At 36.0% G+C, this 21,216-nt stretch overlaps 3 protein-coding genes and 1 non-coding gene across 5 annotated transcripts; 2 read left to right on the top strand and 2 right to left on the bottom strand.

Annotated features, from left to right (window-relative positions):
• Positions 1-295: 295 nt before the first annotated feature.
• On the bottom strand, positions 296-8,784 carry LOC112006480 (thylakoid lumenal 17.9 kDa protein, chloroplastic). The gene is made up of 7 exons (XM_065770529.1): positions 8,498-8,784; positions 7,917-8,060; positions 6,368-6,640; positions 5,816-5,930; positions 2,960-3,029; positions 2,069-2,261; positions 296-830 (listed from the first exon to the last, which is right to left on the bottom strand). Exons 1-7 carry the CDS (start codon positions 8,782-8,784, stop codon positions 773-775), a joined length of 1,140 nt encoding a protein of 379 aa, XP_065626601.1. The 3' UTR covers positions 296-772.
• A 1,588-nt stretch (positions 8,785-10,372) lies between these two features.
• On the top strand, positions 10,373-13,650 carry LOC112006461 (mediator of RNA polymerase II transcription subunit 30). 2 transcript variants are annotated; one of them, XM_065770482.1, is made up of 4 exons: positions 10,373-10,533; positions 10,634-11,073; positions 12,886-12,981; positions 13,237-13,650. In XM_065770482.1, the coding sequence occupies exons 2-4, from the start codon at positions 10,702-10,704 to the stop codon at positions 13,333-13,335; spliced, it is 567 nt and encodes a 188-aa protein (XP_065626554.1). In that variant the 5' UTR covers positions 10,373-10,533; positions 10,634-10,701; the 3' UTR covers positions 13,336-13,650. The 2 variants fall into 2 exon arrangements, with proteins under 2 accessions (XP_065626554.1, XP_023894502.1); XM_024038734.2 differs by lacking the exon at positions 10,373-10,533 and having other exon boundaries at positions 10,540-11,073.
• On the top strand, positions 10,473-10,554 carry TRNAS-UGA (transfer RNA serine (anticodon UGA)). Its single transcript has one exon. It is a non-coding gene; the product is annotated as a tRNA-Ser (tRNA).
• Positions 13,651-16,081: 2,431 nt separating the features above from the next.
• LOC112006443 (non-specific phospholipase C6) lies at positions 16,082-18,934 on the bottom strand. Its single transcript, XM_024038711.2, has 3 exons — positions 17,518-18,934; positions 16,841-17,017; positions 16,082-16,532 (listed from the first exon to the last, which is right to left on the bottom strand). The coding sequence occupies exons 1-3, from the start codon at positions 18,626-18,628 to the stop codon at positions 16,234-16,236; spliced, it is 1,587 nt and encodes a 528-aa protein (XP_023894479.1). The 5' UTR covers positions 18,629-18,934; the 3' UTR covers positions 16,082-16,233.
• Positions 18,935-21,216: the final 2,282 nt, after the last annotated feature.

Raw genomic sequence — 21,216 nt, 5'->3', positions numbered from 1 at the left:
TCTTTGGTTGGTTAAATGTCATAGGTCACAATCATTTTGACATAAATATGTCAAAGTTTGTTTATAACACGTAACTTATTCTATATATTACTTATGAATTTACTTCTAGTAGAATATATATTATATTCCCCCTTAAAAAAAAAAGAATATATATTATATTATCTTGTGGAAGAGGAGGCTTTGATACTTTTTTTTTTTTTTTTTTGAATTTGGGAGCTATTCATATAAATAAGAAATAAAAACATCACTCTCAAAACAACAATATTTATTGTAGTTCTACTAATTTTGTGCCTACTTTTACTACAAACACCAATCAAAATTTATTGTCAATGATAAGAATTACAATCACTTTCGCCAAATCTCAAACTAACTCATCTCACAAACAATATTCACAAATCTCACAAAAACACATACGTTAAAAAACCTATCACAGCATATTCTTTATGAGAAATGAGAATATTCTCATTTCCCATGTAGGAAGATCTCTTGGACTAAAACCTACCGAGCTCTTTGCAGCACTATCTATATATAAGACTTCAATTCCTATTTCTCGGTAGACTTGGAATATCTTCTTTTATTGACAAGAAATACAAAATTATTTCTTTAACAAGGCATAGACTTTCGTTTCACTTCAAGAAAACTCATATCATGTCAAATTATAAATTTGAGGCAATTCCTAACCTTTGTATCTTCCTTCTAAGTTATCATCATTCATGATTTTTTCCAAATCAATATGATCATTTTCATCTCAAGTTTTGCATGAAATTTAAGATCAGGTTACACGCAAGTGATTTTGACTTCCCACCTCTCCACTGTGTAGCGGGTACCTACTAATAAAAGAAAAAGTCTTTAACTAGAAAAATATCTCCAAACTAAATTACTTGATCTACCTTTGCCTATGATTTCCCTTTATAGAAGTAAACCATACAAGCAGGAAAATAGAAAGGTATTTAGGTACGCTACTACTACTGCATAGTCAAAGTTCAGTTTTCTAGTGAAGAAGATTGCCAAGATTTCAACTATTTTGCCCAAAAAAAAAAAAAAATATATATATATATATATTAACCACACTTATAACAAAGTTATCAATCTCTTTCACTTTGATACATCTACCTAATATGATTATTGCATCCCTTCAGGTTGCTCCCCCTCAAGCCAAAAGCCTCATGAATCTACACTTACTTTTTCCAAGTACTAATTGCAGGATTTCGTGAATAATCACAAAAACATATGCTATTATGCTACAACAATTAAGCAACTAGACCCAAATATTTTCTAATGCACACATGTCAACATGGCTTCAGTTAACGATTTTTATGTGAAATAGAATTATGAAAAATGTTGATTCTTAGAAAAAAATGTTAAAACAGGAAACAAGAAGCAAACACATGGACTCAGGAAAGAGTTGAAATTGTATCAGTACAAGATTCGACAAAACATGGAGCTAGATCCCACTGTCTCCACTGAGTGAAACCAGAAGTTAACAAGAAACATTATAATAGAACCCAAATGTCTAACTACCAAACAGACAACAACAAGAAAAATGAGACATAATTACCAGATCTTTCTTAAATTACTGCTTCTCAATGGTATATACTACTATCCTTTTCATAAAATCTCTTGGACCTATTTCCTAGACACTCCTTAACATAAGGCATAATCAACTCAATATTTCCATTTGACTATTGCCATGAGCTATGACAAGAAACTCTAGCATGACTTATTACAATGTATATACACTCAAGAGCATGCAAGGAAATTCAATTTACCAAAACTTACTCCATACTTTTCTACAAGCCTCTTTGTGTCTTCCCCTTATAATTAAGAATATACCATCGTGAAACATGACTAATCAAAAAGCTTCATGTAGAAATATGATTAGTAAATACATTGAAAAACTGCACCCTCTGCTATCATATCCTACGGAAATGACCAGTAGTAAGAGATGAAATCAACAATACTCCAATGAATAAATTAGAATAAACATGATCTTGTACTGAAATTACTTGTTACTTGTACTGAGAAAATTGAATGATACTAATCCATGGTATCAAAACTTGGAGCATACCAGCCCAGCTGATCTATAATCTTCTTCATTCTTTCTTCTTGTCCCTTTGAATCCCCCAAAGCCGTTGTGAAGGGGTACACATACGTTACTTTGGTGGCTATAGACCTATATGCAACTACATCCCCTTTCACCAAAAACTCCAGCACATCCCGGCCAAATCCTCCATCATCAACCTCAGCTTGTAAATATTGGCCTGTGTTTACCCTTATTATCAGTAGTGCCTCACACAAGAAGCAAAGAACTAAAATGATTGGGGGGAGGGGGGATAAAAAAGAAAATAACCCCTCCCCCTTCTGCCACTTGAATGCTCCTACTAGTATTTTTAGGCAGGAGAGAAGAGTTTTAAAAATAAGAATAGAAAAGGCCATGAAATTTATCCCCAACTCCCCATATAATGCTCATGGTTTGAACAAAGTAACACTATTCATGAAAATCCTACAGGTGCTTTTCCATAAGGGGGAGTGAATTAAAAATAAATAAATAAAGGCCCAAACTGGTTGAAATCTATCTTCTCATCCTCATCTAATGGCACTGGTTTGATTATGATTGATACTGTTCATAACACTACAAATGCAAATCTCTTATGTGTGTCAATGTGGGTGTGTGAGCACATGTAGAAACAGGATAGGAAAGGCCTAAACTTTTAAAACAATCCTTTTCTGCTTCATGTCGAAAGGCTTTTGCTTAAAATATAATATCTACTATTCATAACACTTAGAAATCAACTTGTTCAGTGTATGTGGGTGACTTTGAATACATGCATAAACAGGAATGACAGAAGGCTGGACTGGTTCATAATTTCTCTTCCCCTCCCTATTTAAGCCTTAGTTTGAATGTCATCAATTTATTATGAGTGAAACCATTTATTATGGTTGAGCTCAGTCTAGTTACCATTGGGTGTATCTTCAACAACCTGAATTTTTGCATTTTTCTGTGTCTTCAGGATTGCTTCTTGCAATTTCTGCAAAAGATTTAGAACAAATAAAGCTTCAAGTCATGTACAGCTATATCTCAAAATGAAAAAGAATTTGTAAGCAAAAATATTTTCACCCAAGCAAGTTCCAGTTCATGCAATATTGGAATATTCAATTTAAAATGCCTATTAAGTGTTTTGGTGAATATGAAGTTTGGTTAGTGCCTCTATGATATTGAGGTAGTGTATCACCCTTCCATTGGTTGTATCTATACATGGAGCAACAAGAAAGAATAAAGGAGTTATGCAGTCAGAAAGTTAGATAGTGTTATTGGGAGTATGAAATGGTTTGCTTAGGTATGTGATGCTGAAATCTGTGAAGACAATATTAAAAAAGGTTAACAAAGATATTTAGGGGAGCATCTCTCAAAAAGTATAGCAACCATGGTTGAACCTAGAGACTGTTCAGAAAGGCTTGCAGCAGAATCCTGGTAATCCAGCTCTAATGCTTTAAGTGGAGAGTTCGCATGAGTGTATATCAATGAGAAATACTGAAAAGGCTTTTATGAAGCAAAAAACAAAAAACAAGTGGTTAAACCTAGGGAATCAAGATACTGCCTATTTTCATAAGGTGGTGAAAAAAGGAAATGCAAGAACTTATCAAGTTTTGTATGATTCAGATGGAAATAAAGTGGAGAACTCAGGTCAACTTAAAATTACGGCTGTGGAGTTTTATCAGCAATTGTTGGGTTTGTCAGAGAAGTGCATTACTGAAAAGCAGATCAGTAGAGTCATCCAAGTTCTGAGGGATCAAATCTCTAATTCTCAGAAGGAGATTTTACAGAATGATATGACAGAATTGGAGATCCAGTGAACTTTATTTTCTCAGGCTGGGGACAAATCACTTGGTCCAGATGGATTTACGACCAACTTTATTGAAAAAAGCCTGGTCAATCGTGAAAGATGATGTGGTTAAGGCAATTCCATCTCTCTTTGAATTAAGTAGACTCCTATGAGAGATAAATGATACAATAATTACTTTAGTCCCTAAAGTAATAAATTCATCAATAATGGGTGAGTTTAGGCCAATATCACGTTATAATGTCATTTACAAATGTCTTACCAAAATTTCTGGGTAATAGATTGAAGTAATGTTTGACTGGGTTAATTAGTAAGAATCAGATAGCATTCATTCAAGGAAGAAGTACCTCTGAAAACATCCTATTGGCACAAGAAATAGTACAAAACTATCATTAAGAAAAGGGAAAGCTAGATGCACTAATAAAGTAGATCTCATGAGAGCGTACGGCTCAGTTGAATTGGGTTCACTTTACAATGCCTTGTTACTGTAGGTATCTATAAGAAATACATTGATTGGGTGAAGGAGTGCATTACCACTCCAAAGATTTCTATTGTCCTCAATGATAACTTGGTTGTTTTTTTTTTTTTAAAGGAATGAAGGGAATAAGATAGAAGATCCATTATCTCCTTACTTATTTGTCCTAGTGATGGAGGTGTGTATTAGGCTATTGCAGTCAAAAGTTCAGGAGTTCCAAGCTTTCAAGTTTCATCCAAATTGCCAAAGCCCACAATTGACTTGCCTCTATTTTGCTTATGATCTAAGGGTATTCTCGTATGCTGATCAGCCATCAATTCTCTTAATTAAATATGTGCTTGAGAAGTTTAAGGGCTTATCTGGCCTAGCTACAAATGCTGAGAAGAGTGATATGTATTGTGCCGGTTAAGCCTTCTCATTTGAAGCAGCACATAATTGGTACTCTTCAATTTAAGGAAGGAAAAACTCCCTGTCATATACTTGAGAGTACCTTTAATTTATGGAAGATTGAGTTTTCAAGATTGCAAGGCCTTGATTGAAAAGATTACAACAAAGATTAATGCCTGAACAGCAAAACACCATTCCTTTGCATGGAGACTGCAACTTATTCAATCGGTCTTGTTTAGTGTTCAAGTTTTCTGAGCAGGTATCTTCATTCTATCTAAAAAGGTCACTGCTATTGAGAATAATCTTAACAGGTTTCTGTGGCAAGGACAGGACAACTCTACTGGTGGTAGTAAAGTTTCTTAGGAAATAGTATGTGTGCCTAAAAATCAGGTGGTCTAGGTCTCAAAAGAATCAAGTATTGGAATAAAGCATCTATCTCGAAACATATCTGGAACTTATTTGCACAAGCAGGATCTATTTGGGTAGCCTGGTTGCATGATAACCCCAGGACAGATTGAAAGAGTAGGACTTTATAGGGGACTCAGCTTGTATTGTCTGCACAAATGGAGTTAGGAGCAGAAACCACTTGTTATTTAAATTCTCTTAGAAAAATTTGTAAGGAAGTAATGAGATTCTTCTATCTTGTAATCAATCTGAAAATTGAGATGGAAGAAAATCATGGAATGTGGTTTGAGGCGGTTGAGAAATAAAAGTTTAGAGCTGTATGCTGCAAGATAACCTTGGGAGCAGCCATTTATCATGTCTGGCTTCAAAGGAATGGCGGAATTCATGTCAAGGCACATCTTTAGACAGCATGATACACATCATTAGGAATTCTATTCTTAATACACTTTTGTGTTGTAAATGGGAAATACCTTTCTCTGTCACTAGTAAGGACTCTCTTAAAAGGTCTGCTGTTTAGAATTCATGAGGATCAGGTGTCTTATGAGCTATGGTGTGCTCTGGACTTGTAAATATGTAAGGAGTCTTTGTTTATGCAATTTTTTTAGTTTGAGTGTCCAGGCTGTAAATGTTTTGCCCTTTAAGAATATTAAAGATTTATCCAAAAGAAATAAAATTGCCTATAAGTGAATGCATATATCTTTAGAACCTGAATTGCATTGCCTGAAGAATTTTCAGGAATTGTCCAAGGGAAGGCAAATGATGATGATTTCGGATTTGTTGATACACAACCTGGATTTGTTGATGGGCAAGGTCTGATTTTCCTGCAAAAACATAACATTTTCTCAAATGGTTTGACAGCAAACCATGAAATTTGAACACATAAGGGTCATATTTTGACTACTAAGCAAAAAAGGGCAGAGTCATTGAATATACAAATGAAAATCAGTGTAAGCCATTTTTCTGATCCTATTGGCAAATTCTTAAAAATACAAAGTTAGACACGTATGACATATGGAATATTAATAAAATCATATTATAAGTGAACAAGAAAAGCAAGACCCTTTACACAAAAATGGACAACATAGTATGTAACCAAAAACAAACGTATTGATGTCTTAGCCTAACAATAAAAATAGCATTATAAAAAAAAGTATCCAAACATAGACATAGATTCAAGTCCGATGGTAACTACCTATAAAAATATATATTCAACAAAAAGAGCAAAGCCCATTAAAGAAAAATGAATTTCAACACGTACCCATTTTCAAGTCCAGTCTCCAAAGTCTTGGACTCAGAGAATGGAGTGGTAGGACTAGGAGGGAGTTGAAAGGACTGAGAGTTGAGAGAAGGGATTGCCAGAGAAGGTAATGGGGAGCTTAAAGTTGCAGCTAGAGCTAAAGAGAGTAGCTTTGATAGGAGAATGGGCTTTGGGTTTGGATTTAGTGAAGTGGTTACTGGGATTTGAAGGCAAAGAGAGGTCTTGGTGGTAGAAGGCTGGGAAGAAGTTGAAGGAAGTGGAGGAAATGTTTGACTGGGTTAATTAGTAAGAATCAGATAGCATTCATTCAAGGAAGAAGTATCTCTGAAAACATCCTATTGGCACAAGAAATAGTACAAAACTATCATTAAGATAAAGGGAAAGCTAGATGCACTAATAAAGTAGATCTCATGAGAGCGTACGGCTCAGTTGAATTGGATTCACTTTACAATGCCTTGTTACTGTATGTATCTATAAGAAATACATTGATTGGGTGAAGGAGTGCATTACCACTCCAAAGATTTCTATTGTCCTCAATGATAACTTGGTTGTTTTTTTTTTTTTAAAGGAATGAAGGGAATAAGATAGAAGATCCATTATCTCCTTACTTATTTGTCCTAGTGATGGAGGTGTGTATTAGGCTATTGCAGTCAAAAGTTCAGGAGTTCCAAGCTTTCAAGTTTCATCCAAATTGCCAAAGCCCACAATTGACTTGCCTCTATTTTGCTTATGATCTAAGGGTATTCTCGTATGCTGATCAGCCATCAATTCTCTTAATTAAATATGTGCTTGAGAAGTTTAAGGGCTTATCTGGCCTAGCTACAAATGCTGAGAAGAGTGATATGTATTGTGCCGGTTAAGCCTTCTCATTTGAAGCAGCACATAATTGGTACTCTTCAATTTAAGGAAGGAAAAACTCCCTGTCATATACTTGAGAGTACCTTTAATTTATGGAAGATTGAGTTTTCAAGATTGCAAGGCCTTGATTGAAAAGATTATAACAAAGATTAATGCCTGAACAGCAAAACACCATTCCTTTGCATGGAGACTGCAACTTATTCAATCGGTCTTGTTTAGTGTTCAAGTTTTCTGAGCAGGTATCTTCATTCTATCTAAAAAGGTCACTGCTATTGAGAATAATCTTAACAGGTTTCTGTGGCAAGGACAGGACAACTCTACTGGTGGTAGTAAAGTTTCTTAGGAAATAGTATGTGTGCCTATTTATCATGTCTGGCTTCAAAGGAATGGCGGAATTCATGTCAAGGCACATCTTTAGACAGCATGATACACATCATTAGGAATTCTATTCTTAATACACTTTTGTGTTGTAAATGGGAAATACCTTTCTCTGTCACTAGTAAGGACTCTCTTAAAATGTCTGCTGTTTAGAATTCATGAGGATCAGGTGTCTTATGAGCTATGGTGTGCTCTGGACTTGTAAATATGTAAGGAGTCTTTGTTTATGCAATTTTTTTAGTTTGAGTGTCCAGGCTGTAAATGTTTTGCTCTTTAAGAATATTAAAGATTCATCCAAAAGAAATAAAATTGCCTATAAGTGAATGCATATATCTTTAGAACCTGAATTGCATTGCCTGAAGAATTTTCAGGAATTGTCCAAGGGAAGGCAAATGATGATGATTTCGGATTTGTTGATACACAACCTGGATTTGTTGATGGGCAAGGTCTGATTTTCCTGCAAAAAAAATGACATTTTCTCAAATGGTTGACAGCAAACCATGAAATTTGAACACATAAGGGTCATATTTTGACTACTAAGCAAAAAAGGGCAGAGTCATTGAATATACAAATGAAAATCAGTGTAAGCCCTTTTTCTGATCCTATTGGCAAATTCTTAAAAATACAAAGTTAGACACGTATGACATATGGAATATTAATAAAATCATATTATAAGTGAACAAGAAAAGCAAGACCCTTTACACAAAAATGGACAACATAGTATGTAACCAAAAACAAACGTATTGATGTCTTAGCCTAACAATAAAAATAGCATTATAAAAAAAAGTATCCAAACATAGACATAGATTCAAGTCCGATGGTAACTACCTATAAAAATATATATTCAACAAAAAGAGCAAAGCCCATTAAAGAAAAATGAATTTCAACACGTACCCATTTTCGAGTCCAGTCTCCAAAGTCTTGGACTCAGAGAATGGAGTGGTAGGACTAGGAGGGAGTTGAAAGGACTGAGAGTTGAGAGAAGGGATTGCCAGAGAAGGTAATGGGGAGCTTAAAGTTGCAGCTAGAGCTAAAGAGAGTAGCTTTGATAGGAGAATGGGCTTTGGGTTTGGATTTAGTGAAGTGGTTACTGGGATTTGAAGGCAAAGAGAGGTCTTGGTGGTAGAAGGCTGGGAAGAAGTTGAAGGAAGTGGAGGGAGAAGATGACCAATCAAATTCATGACTCTGAAAGTCTGTTATCCTTTCAAAACACCAGCCATTTCGGTTTTATTTTATGTTCTCCGAGAACGGTGCCGTTTTCTTGACTTTATTTTAGAGTGGCTATAGTTACATATAGTGAAAAAAATGTGTATGGCAGCGTAGAACTAAAGGTTTGCAACAATAATTAACTAGTCCTAAGCTCATGTAATACATGTGAATATATAATTATTTTGAAACGTGACATAATGAATACTTCATTCTCTAAATTTTATTTTGGATAATTTTGTTCTCTTTAAAAATTAAACAATTTTTAAACTAAATACTACTAAGAAGATAAAGAAATGTGAGGATGGATCATGGATGAATTCAAAAGATGAGTTGTAATTTTTGGAAGAGGAAGAGACAAAACAGAAAGAAATGCAATAGGTGAAGGGCTAAATTACCAGTGAGTTGGATTTAATGTGAAAAGTGGAAACGTTAGCCAATTGTGTTGTTGGGTAGATGAGGAGTCTAGAATCCTCATGCAAAACGTTTCAACTTTCAATGAAGTGGACCGAAAGGAATGAAGTGGAGTTCAGAAAGAGACCAAACAGACCAAATGTGTCGAATTGGTCTGAATGGACTAAACAGGATCAAATTGGACCAAAATGAACGAAAGTTGACAAAAATGGACTGAACTGGACCAAAATAGACCGAAATAAACCAAATGGATTGAAGTGGAACATAATGGACCGAAATGGATTAAAATAGACCAAAATGTTATACTGATGTGGCTTAATAGGAGCATAGTAATAATAAATGCTACGTGGAACTCGAATCTCTATGACTCAAGTTTCTACAGTTGGATATGGGTTCATGAGTGCTAGGTTGTGGGTTCTTCTTCTTCTTCAGATCCCCAGTCTGCTTCCTTTTCTATACGCTTTATCCATATTAACTTGGAACTCGAGTATCTAAGACTTAAGTTTCTTCATTGAACTCGACCTCTAAGGCTTTAAAATGCTAGTTGACTAAAATGTTTCGAAAACATGCCAACCAACGAAATAGTTGCTAAAATCATATTAAATGGCAAACTTCCCTCATTTATACTAGCAAAAGTCATGTCGTGTTGGATGATAATATCAAACATGGACAAAGTTTGGCTCAAAACTGGTTTGGAATTATTTTTTCCAATCCATTATGTGACAAATTATAAAACTATTATGTGTACTATTTAAACAAGTCACATAAATTATGTGACTAAAACTATACATGGGTAATCTTTTCAATTATCATATAACAGCTCTTCTACAAACATAAACACAAACACAAGACAACATTTATCAATTTATTCCAATTCATACGTAGCATAAAAAATACAAAAAACACAAAACAAACAAAAAATTTCAACCAAATGCTACTATGCTATATCTGTTAAAATTGACCGTTTGTAAATAGTGAATATTAAATATATAAATAGTAGCAAATTCATATGAAAGTGATTATCTAGCACTTAAGCCTCGCAATCTTAAACAAGGTTAAACACAATACTTTTTTTCAATAAATCTAAAGATACAAATTTTGTTCGATTGTATATTACGATTAATGTTAATAAAAATAGTGTCATGAGTGTCACCAGTGAACTAATGCGAGCATTTGCAAAAATGAGAATGAAAATTTTTTATGCTTCCATTACTACTGATAAGTTTTCATTCGATCTCAAGACATCAACGTCGATATGTCCGAGTGGTTAAGGAGACAGACTTGAAATCTGTTGGGCTTCGCCCGCGCAGGTTCGAACCCTGCTGTCGACGTTTTTTTTTCTTTTATTTCATTCAATTCTCAGTTTGGGAGCTGAGAAAACGCAGGAAACTTTTTCTTTTTCTTTCTCAGAAATAAGCACAAACGATTTCTTTTTGCTCGCGAAACTTTCTCGGCAACCAAACAGATCTTCAAGTCAGATGGAAGACAAAACAGCGACCGCGATAACGAGCTCCAAGAGCACACAAGAGCTGGCCATGGATGGGCAGAAGGTTCTGGAAGAAACCATAGAGTCCGCTTTCCAAATCCTCACCTCCATGAACGACGAGCTCTGCAACCCTTCCTTGTGGTGCACCTCCACTATTTCTTCTACTACTACGAATGGTCCTTCCTCTCAATCCTCAAACGGCGTCGTCCTTAACGGTGACGTGGCTTCTTCCGATAATTCCGCGCATCACGGCGAGAGTGGCGGCGGCGGAAGTGGAGGAGCTCTCGAAGAGGCTCGGGGTCGGTATAAGAACTCGGTGAACTCGCTCCGTACGATTCTCGCCGCGATTCCGAACTCGCGCAAGGTGAAAAACTCTTTCCAAAAACCCTAGCTCACTGTTTCGCTGATTTGGTTTTTGTTTTGTTGTGAGCTTTTTGGAATTTTGGTTTTTTGAGTTTTTGTTTTGCTTGGAAATGTTATTAGAGGTTTTAATGTGAAAGAAATAGCTTTTTAGAATTTGAAAGTTCAAAAATGTAGCTCTGTGTTTTGCTAATTGATTGTTGTTGTTGTGAGCCTTTGGTTGATAATTTTTGTTTTTGTTTTGTTGTGAATTACTGTGAGCCTTTTGCAATTGTGGTTTTTGAGTTTTTGTTTTGCTTAAAAATGTCAATGGAGGTTTATAATGTGAAAGAAATAGCTATTAGAAATTGAAAGTTCAAAAATTTAACTCATTGTTTCTCTATTTGGTTTTTATTTTGTTGCAAGCGTTTTGCAAGTTTGGTTTTTTGAGGTATTGTTAAGATTGGAAATGTTATTAGAGGTATAATGTGAAAGAAATAAGTTTTAGAAGTTGGAAGTTCAAAACTTTAGCTCACTGTTTTGCTAATTGTTTGTTGTTGTGAGCGTTTGGTTGTTCATTTTGGTTTTCGAGGCTTTGATTGCTGGGAAATTTTATTAACAAGTTTAATGTGACGAAAATGGCTAGGTCTCAGAAGGACAAAAGTTCAGAACTTCAAACTTGCTGTTTAGTTAATTGGTTTTTGTTGTGAGCTTTTGGTTGATAATTTTGGTTTTTGAAGTTTTGCTTTGCTGGGAAATTTTATTAGTAAGTTTAATTTGAGGAAAATGGCTAGGTCTCAAAAGGAGAGAAGTTCAAAACTTTGAACTTGCTGTTTCACTTATTGGTTTTTGTTGTGAGCTTTTGGTTGACAATTTTGGTTATGTGAAATTTTGCTAGTTGTATATTTTGAGGATATAGCTTTCAGAAGGTGAAAAGTTCAGAACTTTAACTCACTGTTTTGCTAATTGGCTTTTGTTGTGAGCCTTTGGTTGATAATTTTTGTTTGCTGTAAAATTTTATTAGTAAGTTTAATGTGAGGATATAGCTGCACTGAGAAGATTAAAAGCTCAAAACCCTATCTCACTGTTTTGCCATTTGGTTTTGTTGTGAGCCTTTGGTTGTTTCACAACTTGGTTTATTTGCAAGCATTTGGTTGATAAATTTTTATTTTTTATAGTTTGTCTTGCAGGGAAATTTGATTAGAATTATAAGGTCAATTTTTAGGTAATATGTGATAAAAGTTTTGGGAGATTGGGATCAATTATAGGGGTAAAAATATTAACTGGGAAAAATATTATTGTATTGATAATGTACATAATAGATATAACTTGCTAGATTTCTAATGAGATATTAGACAAATAATAAGTTTTATAGGTTGTTTTGAGTTGGGGCGTGGGGGTTGATTGTTGATTATTCTGCTAAAACTTTAGCACCAATTAATTATAAGAGGCAAAAGAAGAAATCACTTGTAGAGGAGTTGGGGAATGCAGAACACCTCGAAATCATAGGACTGGATTATACCGTGAATGAGAGAGTGGTTTTAAGTTTAACTGTAGTGAGAAGCTATGTTTTTGCCACTTTTGAAGACTGGAGTGTTTTTCTTTTGAAATCCTAAATTGTTTGAATGATGAGAGTAAGCAAACGAAGTATGGCCATTGCTGAATTACTGCCATTGTCTTTCCACGGCTAATTTAGTTTCTTGTTAATAAATTTAATGAATCATATTCTGAAGTTATTTTCCTACAAAATGATATGTTTTGGAAGCAATAGAAATGTAGAGTTTGCTTTGTGCAACTTTTAACTTGAGCTAACTCAATTTTAGTCATGTTGAAATAGTCGAAAGCATTTGAAATGGACTCAACTCCAGGCGGCCCGCTGTCCCCAGAGGCTGACATTGAGAAGTTAGAAGAGCGAGCCTCTAATCTAAGAAAGGTAGTTTTCTTTGAGCTGTATACTTATATTGGTGAAATCTTATGGTTTTAAGGCTATGTTGTATCGAATTTCCTTTCTTAGAATGGTGGTTGGACATTTGTCCTTTATGGGGCTGGGATGGGTGTATGCTTCAAATAATGAGTATTTTAGGAAATCGGCATCTCACAGTAGAGGGTCCATGCTTCTTCTGAAATTGTTGACCTGTTGAGAGCTCATCTTCTCTTACTCTGTTTTTACTTGTGTTCCTGATTGTAGGAGCTTGCAAACAAGAACAACTATCTCAAGGTTCTCATAGATCAGCTACGAGATCTTATTACTGACATATCTACATGGCAAAGTCCTTGTGCTGTCTGAAGTTCAGGATAGATATCTTCGTCCTAAATAATGGTGCCGCCTAAGAATAGACTTAGCCCATGTTTCCACATGAGGTGATGATGCTTCCATCTTGACTTTCTTTCTCTTTCTGTTGAACTTAGAGATATATTCATTTTAGAAGTTAAAAGGAGGATGATCAGGTTTCACATAGGAATAGGATTATTTCAGAGAAATTTTGAATGAGAAATTGTGAAGTGAAGGATTTTGTATATCCTAATTTTGCTGTAAAGGATTGGATTCGAATAGTCTAGTTTATGCTTGGTAGTCATTAATGTGATGAGATTTTTCATTCAATTTATGTACGAAATGACATCAGCTAGATTTTAATGCGTAATTTGATGTGTAAGTTTCTGGAGTTTGAGCCATAAGAACTGCAATTTGGGGATCTGATCTCGTCTGGCTCCATTATGCAACAGTCAGGTTGATCTATTCCTCAAGACAGCAGCTTCTGAAAACTACATAAACATGAGCACCAATATGTTTTGCGTGAATAAGCAAGTGGTTAGCGTTGGCATCGTATCATTTTGCGGCCAGCGCTGTAGCCACAGAGCTACATGAGAGTGGCAATGCTGTTAGGACATTGATTTATGCTATTCTGATTTGCATGGGCGGCTGCGGCTAATTGCTTCGTGGTGTCCCTCATCCCTATCTCTCTCTACTGGATATTTCATCAAGATTGAGTATATCTGCATTAAAGCCAACTAAATTAATTATTTTTTATTTGCAATTCGTTAAAATGGGAGTCAATTTTAAGAATGAATCTTGCTTTGCACGTTAGAAGCCATGGATATTGTAGGATGTACACAACGTATTTGGGTGCCACGAATGCTAGGAATTCAAAGAGGCTAGCACATTTATTTCCCTGCAAGTTTTGTCTCCCAATTCTGCCTACTCGTCCATGCTAAATGCTAACTACTGGACTACACAATTTTAAATAAATAAAAAAGGTAGTACTTTATAAAGCTTTCATTTTGTGAGGAGATAATTGATTAGTAGACAGTCTTAACTGGATTGAGATCTAGTGTAATACCTTCAAATTAGGGGTGTTTAATTAGATTTGGACCCGATCCAACCAATCAGACCCGATCGGAACTGACCCACCCACAACCAATCCGTGAGCTCCGGTGGTCGGCGATGGGTTACAAAGCCCAGAAACTGAGTCTGGCGAGTCGAATGGCGGGTTCTCTCTTCTAAAACCTACCTTAATCGACCCAACTGGAGCCTTACCAAAATCCAGCGAAATACGAATTTTTTGGATAGTTTTTGGTCAGAATACCTTAGATTTTTATGAGATATGGGTCGGATTTGGGGAGATATCACCGAATCTAGTGAGCTCTCAGCCAAATTTGGTGGAAATCTCATCGGATCTAGTGAGATCTCACCAGATCCGTTGAGATCTTTGCCGGATCTAGCACATTTTTGGCTTGAAATCAATTATTTTGGCTAGATTTTCCACCGTGGACGGTTTCGATCGAAACGACCGTGTTTCCAGCGCAAAATCGACCGCTCCAATCTGACTCCCTCGTCGATCAGCGGTGGGTCAGAACGTTCTCCATCCGATTCTATTGGGCTGGTCTTGAGTTGGGCACAAATCTAACCCGGACCAACTTGTGGACACCCCTACTTTAAATATAAGCCATAGATCACAAAAGTTAAAGATATGTGTGGGGGATTGCACCGGATATAAATCTGCCTTAACACACCTCTCCCCCCCCCCCCCAAAAAAAATTCTCTAATTAAAGGTTTCAACTTAGAGCTACTTGTCATTTTTGGTGTGAAAGACCCTTGCATTCCTTGCCCTTGCATTTAACTTGCAACATAAGGTGTATCAACTAGTTACATGGACTGCTATAGTTGAACCATTTATAAAGCTTAACACGGATGGCAGTTCTATAGGCAATCTAAGAATGGCAGGGGCAGGAGGTCTTTTGAGAGATAGCCCTAGGAGATGGATATTGGGTTTTTCTTTGAATTTGCGCATTACATCCAAGAATGTGGTAGAACTAGGAGTAGTTCGTCAAGGGCTTAAGCTGGCTTGGGACTTGGGAGTTAAATTTATCCACCTTGAAATGATTGCAGGAGCCTTATGGCGTAGGCATGGGAGGTTTAGGTGCACAACACATACCATGAAGCAAATGAGTGCGTCAATGGTCTCGCGAAATGGGAAACCACCAACAGCAAGTTTTGCTTATATATGAAACCTTCCCTACTTTTGTGTATTCGTGTTATGTAAGGAATATGATCGGCCTAGGGAGTAATAGACTGTGTGCCCGAAGGGCAGCTATAGTTGATGTATGAAGTATGAACCTTGTTTACAATTAAATAAGACCTCCGTTTCTACCCCAGAAAAAAATATTTGGTACAATAATATTATCAATTAATTGCGTTGGTGCCACCTACAGAATCACTTCAAAGGTGATATATGTATGCTTGAATGGTTCCCTAGTTCTCATTGAAGCATATAATTTCGCAGATGAATGGTTCCCGAGTTCTCATAGAAGCGTTCAATTTTGCAGAGGGTAGCTCGTAAAGAATTTTATTCAAGCAGCATGTTCAAACTTACTTGATCCCTACAACTTAAAAGCCCTTTTGTCATTGTTATTTTCGGTGGATTTCTCAAAATAAGCAATGAAGCTGTTCTGTCCTTATTTTTACATTGCTTTAGGGACCATTTCTTTACATTTTTTTTTTAAAAGATTGCCTTCATGACCACATAACGCAAATGTGACAATGGGAATTACTCAAATCACTATAGAAAAGCTTTGCTTCCCCATGTTTTAATTGCACTTAGACAAAATTAGTAAGAGACACTTTACTGGATATATATCTGAGCAAGACATGGACACTAAATATATGATCTAGGAGGATTCCAATTGATTAATTATGAATTGAGGATCTGGTGGTGAGGGAGGATCTCATGTCTACAATGGCAGACTGATCTGCACCTAACTTGATGGCTTCTTTGCTTGCTCTTACGAACCTTGAAACAGCACCCCTCACGTACTCATGAGCTTCTTTCACATTCATCTTCTTGCTCATTTCATCTGGGAAGCTGCTCAAGAAGTGGTCACCATTAAGAACAGCTGCTAGTTGAACTACCTCACCTTGAAATTCTGATAGCCCACCGTCTTCCTTTGCTTCTGTGGTTCTCAATGGTGTCACATCTGGTAGGGTCTCTGTGATAAATGCATAATACACTAGCTAAGATTTCCTCTAGAAATAGCTTGAAACATTTAAAATAACAAAGAAAAACACAAGTACAGTTCCCTAGTCGCATTACTTGGGTCCCTCAATTAAATTCAATTATATGGCTGCATTGAATAATGCAGATCAAACATTGTTATCTTAAACTTAGCCATGTAGCTTATTGCCCAATACAACTAAGTTACAACACCTAAAGCACTTAAGGATCTCTACCTAAGTTTTAGTGCATTGAAACTAATCTCAAAATGTTATAATGGGCCTGAAATAGTAGGATAGATACCTGGGCAATCGGTTCTAGGAGAGGTTAATTCCCCAACAACCTGCTCAAATGTCCCAGCCCATGCATCCCTGTGAGTCAAGAAGTTGGAGGAGAGGTTGAACATCTTCTTAATGGTGGCAGGGATTGAAGAGTGCTCGAACTCAGAGTTTGGAGCAGGCCCTTTTGGGCCACTTATCACTGTGAAAACAGATGCAGATCATTACAATAAAAAGTGAAAGTGAGACTACAAAACATGTAAACTCAAGTTTGAGGCTTCAAACACTCAGGCGAAAATATGGACCAAGGCATTAGGTAGCAACCAAAGCACTATAACAACCAAATCATTAATAACCTCCCCTTTCTGGTGTTAGTCAAGAATCAATTTCCAACTTGTAAAATAAATTTGACTTCAACCCAAATACTCAAATGTGTACAGAAGACAAGCATTTGGAAAATTAACCAAAATTAAGCACTACCTAATCCAACTTTATCTCAGCAATAACAAAATAGAATTGGAACCTTACCAACCGTAAAAGCTAGCATTCTATAATATAATAATATAGTTCAAAAGCAATTCAATACCAAACACAATTCTATGTATCTCAAAGAATTTCCAACATCAACAGTTCAACACAAAAAGACTTTTTAACTGGATTGACAAACTAAACAAAGGTTAAAGCATGAAAATTTGAGCTTACCAGTCCCTTTCTTGATCCAAGGAGAGACCATAATTGTTGGCACACGAACACCAAGCCTATCAAACTTGAAGAAATAAGGAGCAGGCCCTGTGTTCCCATCTGGGTTAGGAACATTAACATAGGGAGTTTTTACATGATCATAGAACCCACCATGTTCATCATAGGTAATGACCAGAAGGGTCTCGTTCCATTGAGGACTAGCTCTCAATGCCTCATACACCTCTTTAACTAGTTTTTGCCCACTAGCCACATCATGAGAAGGGTGGTCATCATTTGCAGGCATTCCTTTAAGATCAAAATACCTTGGCTCAATCACAGTCAAGCTTGGAAGCTTACCATTTCTAGCATCTTTCTTGAATTTCAAATCAAACTGATGGAACTTAAAAATGTACTTTAACTTCCTCAAATTCCTATAAAAAAAAGTTGTGGGTATGTTTTGGAAATAAACTCCAAAGTCCATACCATTCTCATGAAGTGAATCAAAGATGGTTTTTTGAGGGTACCCTTGAGCCAATTGCTTCTTAACATGGCTTATTGAACCATGAGAAGTAGCTGAGTACACAAACAACCTATTGGGTTGTGTTGGACCAGGGATTGAAGAGAACCACCTGTCAAAGACAGCAAATTCTCGTACTAAAGCTTCATAGACTGGCACAGATTGAGGTCTAAAGCCTTTCATAACTGTCTCTGAGAGGTTTGGTGACAAGGACAATGCTTGTTGTACAAAACCAGACATAGAGGGAATTGAACTAGACCCAAATACCTGTTGCTCCACTGCTTCAAATGAATGACCAGGATCCGGATCCACAAACTCAGCATCATCAGTGAAACAAATGGACTCTTCTTTTGGGGTTGTGTTATTGGTGGACAAAGGGTTGCATTCATCACCTGTGACTCCATTGATTAATGGGTTAATGGCTTTTTTCATCCACCCAAGCATGTGGTCAAAGGACCTGTTTTCCAAGACCAAAACCACAATGGTTTTGATGGGTTGGTTTGGTGGTGGGTTTGCTGAGGAAACATTTGAGAGTGTGAGCAAGAGCAAGAAAAATATTGAGGCCAATGGAGGTGGACTTGTTGGCTTGGTTTTGGAACAACCTCCCAATCCCATACTTGGCTCTGTGAAATACAGTGGGTGTTTTTGGCAAGTGGGCGTTTTGCTTTTGCTCTCTTTTGTTTTTTTTTTTTTGGCTATGGGGGATTCAAGAACTGATGGTGAAGCAAAGTGGTATGTGGAGGAAAATCTAAATCAAAGTTCTAACTGTAAATGACTGTTTTGTCAGATATTTTTCAGAGAGAGAGGGAGTTACAGTTTTTGATTTGGGGGGTATAGTACAGACCAAGTAAATGAATTGAGAAGCTTCTGGTTTTTGTGGTCTTTCTTTAAAAATGGTGCTTTGATAAAGGAGAAAAGAATAAAGGAAAAGAGAGCTGTCTTCTTTTGGAAAGTAAAACTGTAAAAGTATTGCACTGTTGCTACTTGCAATGCTGTGACATAGTCATTATCAAAACAGCCACACGTCTTTCACTGCTTCAGTTACCAGTATAGTGTAAAGATCACAGTTTTACACACCATGATCCATGATTTTAGGATCATGAATATGCAAAATGGGCTAGTTGAGAGAGAGAAAAAAAAATTTATACTAATGGGTCAAAATTAGATGGATTATAAAGCGGAACACGAACAGTTTGATGGCGATTTTGTATTCTTCTGATAGATTATTAAAGAAAAAAAACCAAATTTAAGGTTTTAAACTTTCAACCCCTCATTAAAAACATTAAAAAAATATTAATTGAACTATAAAATTTAATTTCTCTGTTAACGTACAACTTTACTATCATTTTTTCCTTTAAAAAATGTACAATTTTTAAAATTTTCACTTTTTTTTTTTATACAAGTATTTATTTTTTCAAAAAATATAAGTATTGTGTGAATTTTTATTTTAAAAATATGATGCGTATAAATTGATTGATTAGGAAATCGAAAGCAACACCTAGCAATTTTGTGAAACTATTAATGAACGTACTTTGTATGGAAACAGAGCAAGAATGTCAAAAGGCATTTGACTTTGGTAGCTGCCTACCGTAAATGTATTATGAACCGACTACTCTAGTACAGTAGAATCAAGAATGTCAATTACCTTTGACTGACGCTGTGTCTTTGTCTTTGTCTTTTTATTTATTTATTATTTATTATTAAATTTATTTCTGCTGACCTGTTACTATTGAAGATAATAATAACTTTACTTTTGAATTTAAATTAGAATTAATAACAATTATTATTTAATATTTATTGTGAAAGTCTTGTGATAAACTTTTATTGACAGTTACTAATAGATAAAAAAAATAATTTTTATAATGAGTTTAAATAAAATCAGTAATAACTTATTAACTAAAATTTATTGTAGAAATCTAAAAAAAAAAAAATTATTGTAAAAGTATTGTAAAAATAGTGTAGTTATATAACTTTTTTTTTTTTTTTTGTTTTATTGGCAACTCAATGAATATATAAATAAAAAGAAGAAAACTCAAAATTAGAATGAAATACCGAAGTGATATATGGAAGAGGAATAATATGGACACAACTCTTTTACAATCTTTCTTATTTGAGCAATATTGCTTTTTTTTTTAATGAATGAGTAATATTACTTTCATTTAAATTAACACTATTTTTATTATACATTAATTCGAATATGTCGTATTAGCATTCATAAAAATTAATACTCATAATAATAAAAAGTTACAAGCAATGCCCATAAACATTGCTTGTAATTTGTAAATTTGAACATATTCTTATTGTGGGGCCAAGAGATCGTACGGCCACGTCCCACTCCAAGCCAGGCCCAAGGGGCCCAATCCGAGGAGGAGTGACTACCCAATGCTAATTTGGGGAGCAAACTCTTCTTTGGATCCACGCCGAGGATCCCCTCGTCCTCGGCGTACTAAGGATAACTGTAGGGGAGGAGGGACAGACCCAGAGCAAATTGTCACCTCAACACTTAATACGTTCACCTAACCCTTCTGGCCGCATTAATGGGGATGCAACCCCTGGGCAGGGCTACATCGATCAGGGTGAACCACTTGAGCGCGGATACAACCTCTGATGGGACAGGCAGCCAGAGGATAGGCTAATGAACGATCAACAGAAGGAAGAAGAGAGTAATATATAAGAGAGACAAGCAAAATGTAAGAGGGATTTTTTCTGGGGGGAAAGGAGGAAAAAGGCCTTCTTGGCCATGGGCCGAGGAGTATCCCCTAGTTGTAAATTGTTCCAAGTATTTTATTCAATAAAAGGAAAAGATGTTCTCGCTTCTAGGACGCCGGTCAGCGCCTAAATCTTCAACCCACTCTCTACAAATTCATTGTTCTGGGTTCGTTGGGCCTATGACCAATCTCTTTTGGGCTTAGGCTACAAAAACCGACCCTACAATTGGCGCCGTCTGTGGGGAGGATTAGCGCGCCGGCCAGCGCAACGGGCGACGGTTTTAAGTAGTCGTTCTATGAAAGATTGGTGGTGTTGCAAAAGAAAAAAAAAAAAAAAAAAGAAAAGAAAAGAAAAGAGGAACACTGCAGAAAGATAAAAGTAGCTTGATATTATTTCATAAAAAGAAAAAGTTACAGATTACAATCAGAGGTTCAGGCAGGCGTGCTTTACAACTATTCCCACCAGTTAGTTCTACAATCAGAGGCCCAGGCGGA

Source organism: Quercus suber, unplaced genomic scaffold (assembly GCF_002906115.3).
Source record: "Quercus suber isolate HL8 unplaced genomic scaffold, Cork oak 2.0 scaffold_32, whole genome shotgun sequence".
Lineage (NCBI taxonomy): Eukaryota > Viridiplantae > Streptophyta > Magnoliopsida > Fagales > Fagaceae > Quercus > Quercus suber.
The sequence above is the reverse complement of the archived record's forward strand: the minus strand, read 5'-3'. Positions and strand labels throughout refer to the sequence as shown.

Bases quoted from the DNA above. Each gene is read 5' to 3' on its own strand.
- LOC112006480 (XM_065770529.1), bottom strand. From the start codon at position 8,784: ATGAATTTGATTGGTCATCTTCTCCCTCCACTTCCTTCAACTTCTTCC. The intron at 5,931-6,367 runs GTACGTGTTGAA...ATGTTTTTGCAG, and splicing joins GAGACTGGACTTGAAAATGG to GAAAATCAGACCTTGCCCAT. The intron at 831-2,068 runs GTATGCTCCAAG...TTCTTTTATTAG, and splicing joins ATTATAGATCAGCTGGGCTG to TAGGTACCCGCTACACAGTG.
- LOC112006461 (XM_065770482.1), top strand. From the start codon at position 10,702: ATGGAAGACAAAACAGCGACCGCGATAACGAGCTCCAAGAGCACACAA. The intron at 11,074-12,885 runs GTGAAAAACTCT...ATGTTGAAATAG, and splicing joins CGATTCCGAACTCGCGCAAG to TCGAAAGCATTTGAAATGGA. The intron at 12,982-13,236 runs GTAGTTTTCTTT...TCCTGATTGTAG, and splicing joins GAGCCTCTAATCTAAGAAAG to GAGCTTGCAAACAAGAACAA.
- LOC112006443 (XM_024038711.2), bottom strand. From the start codon at position 18,628: ATGGGATTGGGAGGTTGTTCCAAAACCAAGCCAACAAGTCCACCTCCA. The intron at 17,018-17,517 runs GTAAGCTCAAAT...CTGTTTTCACAG, and splicing joins TTGGATCAAGAAAGGGACTG to TGATAAGTGGCCCAAAAGGG. The intron at 16,533-16,840 runs GTATCTATCCTA...CATTTATCACAG, and splicing joins TCCTAGAACCGATTGCCCAG to AGACCCTACCAGATGTGACA.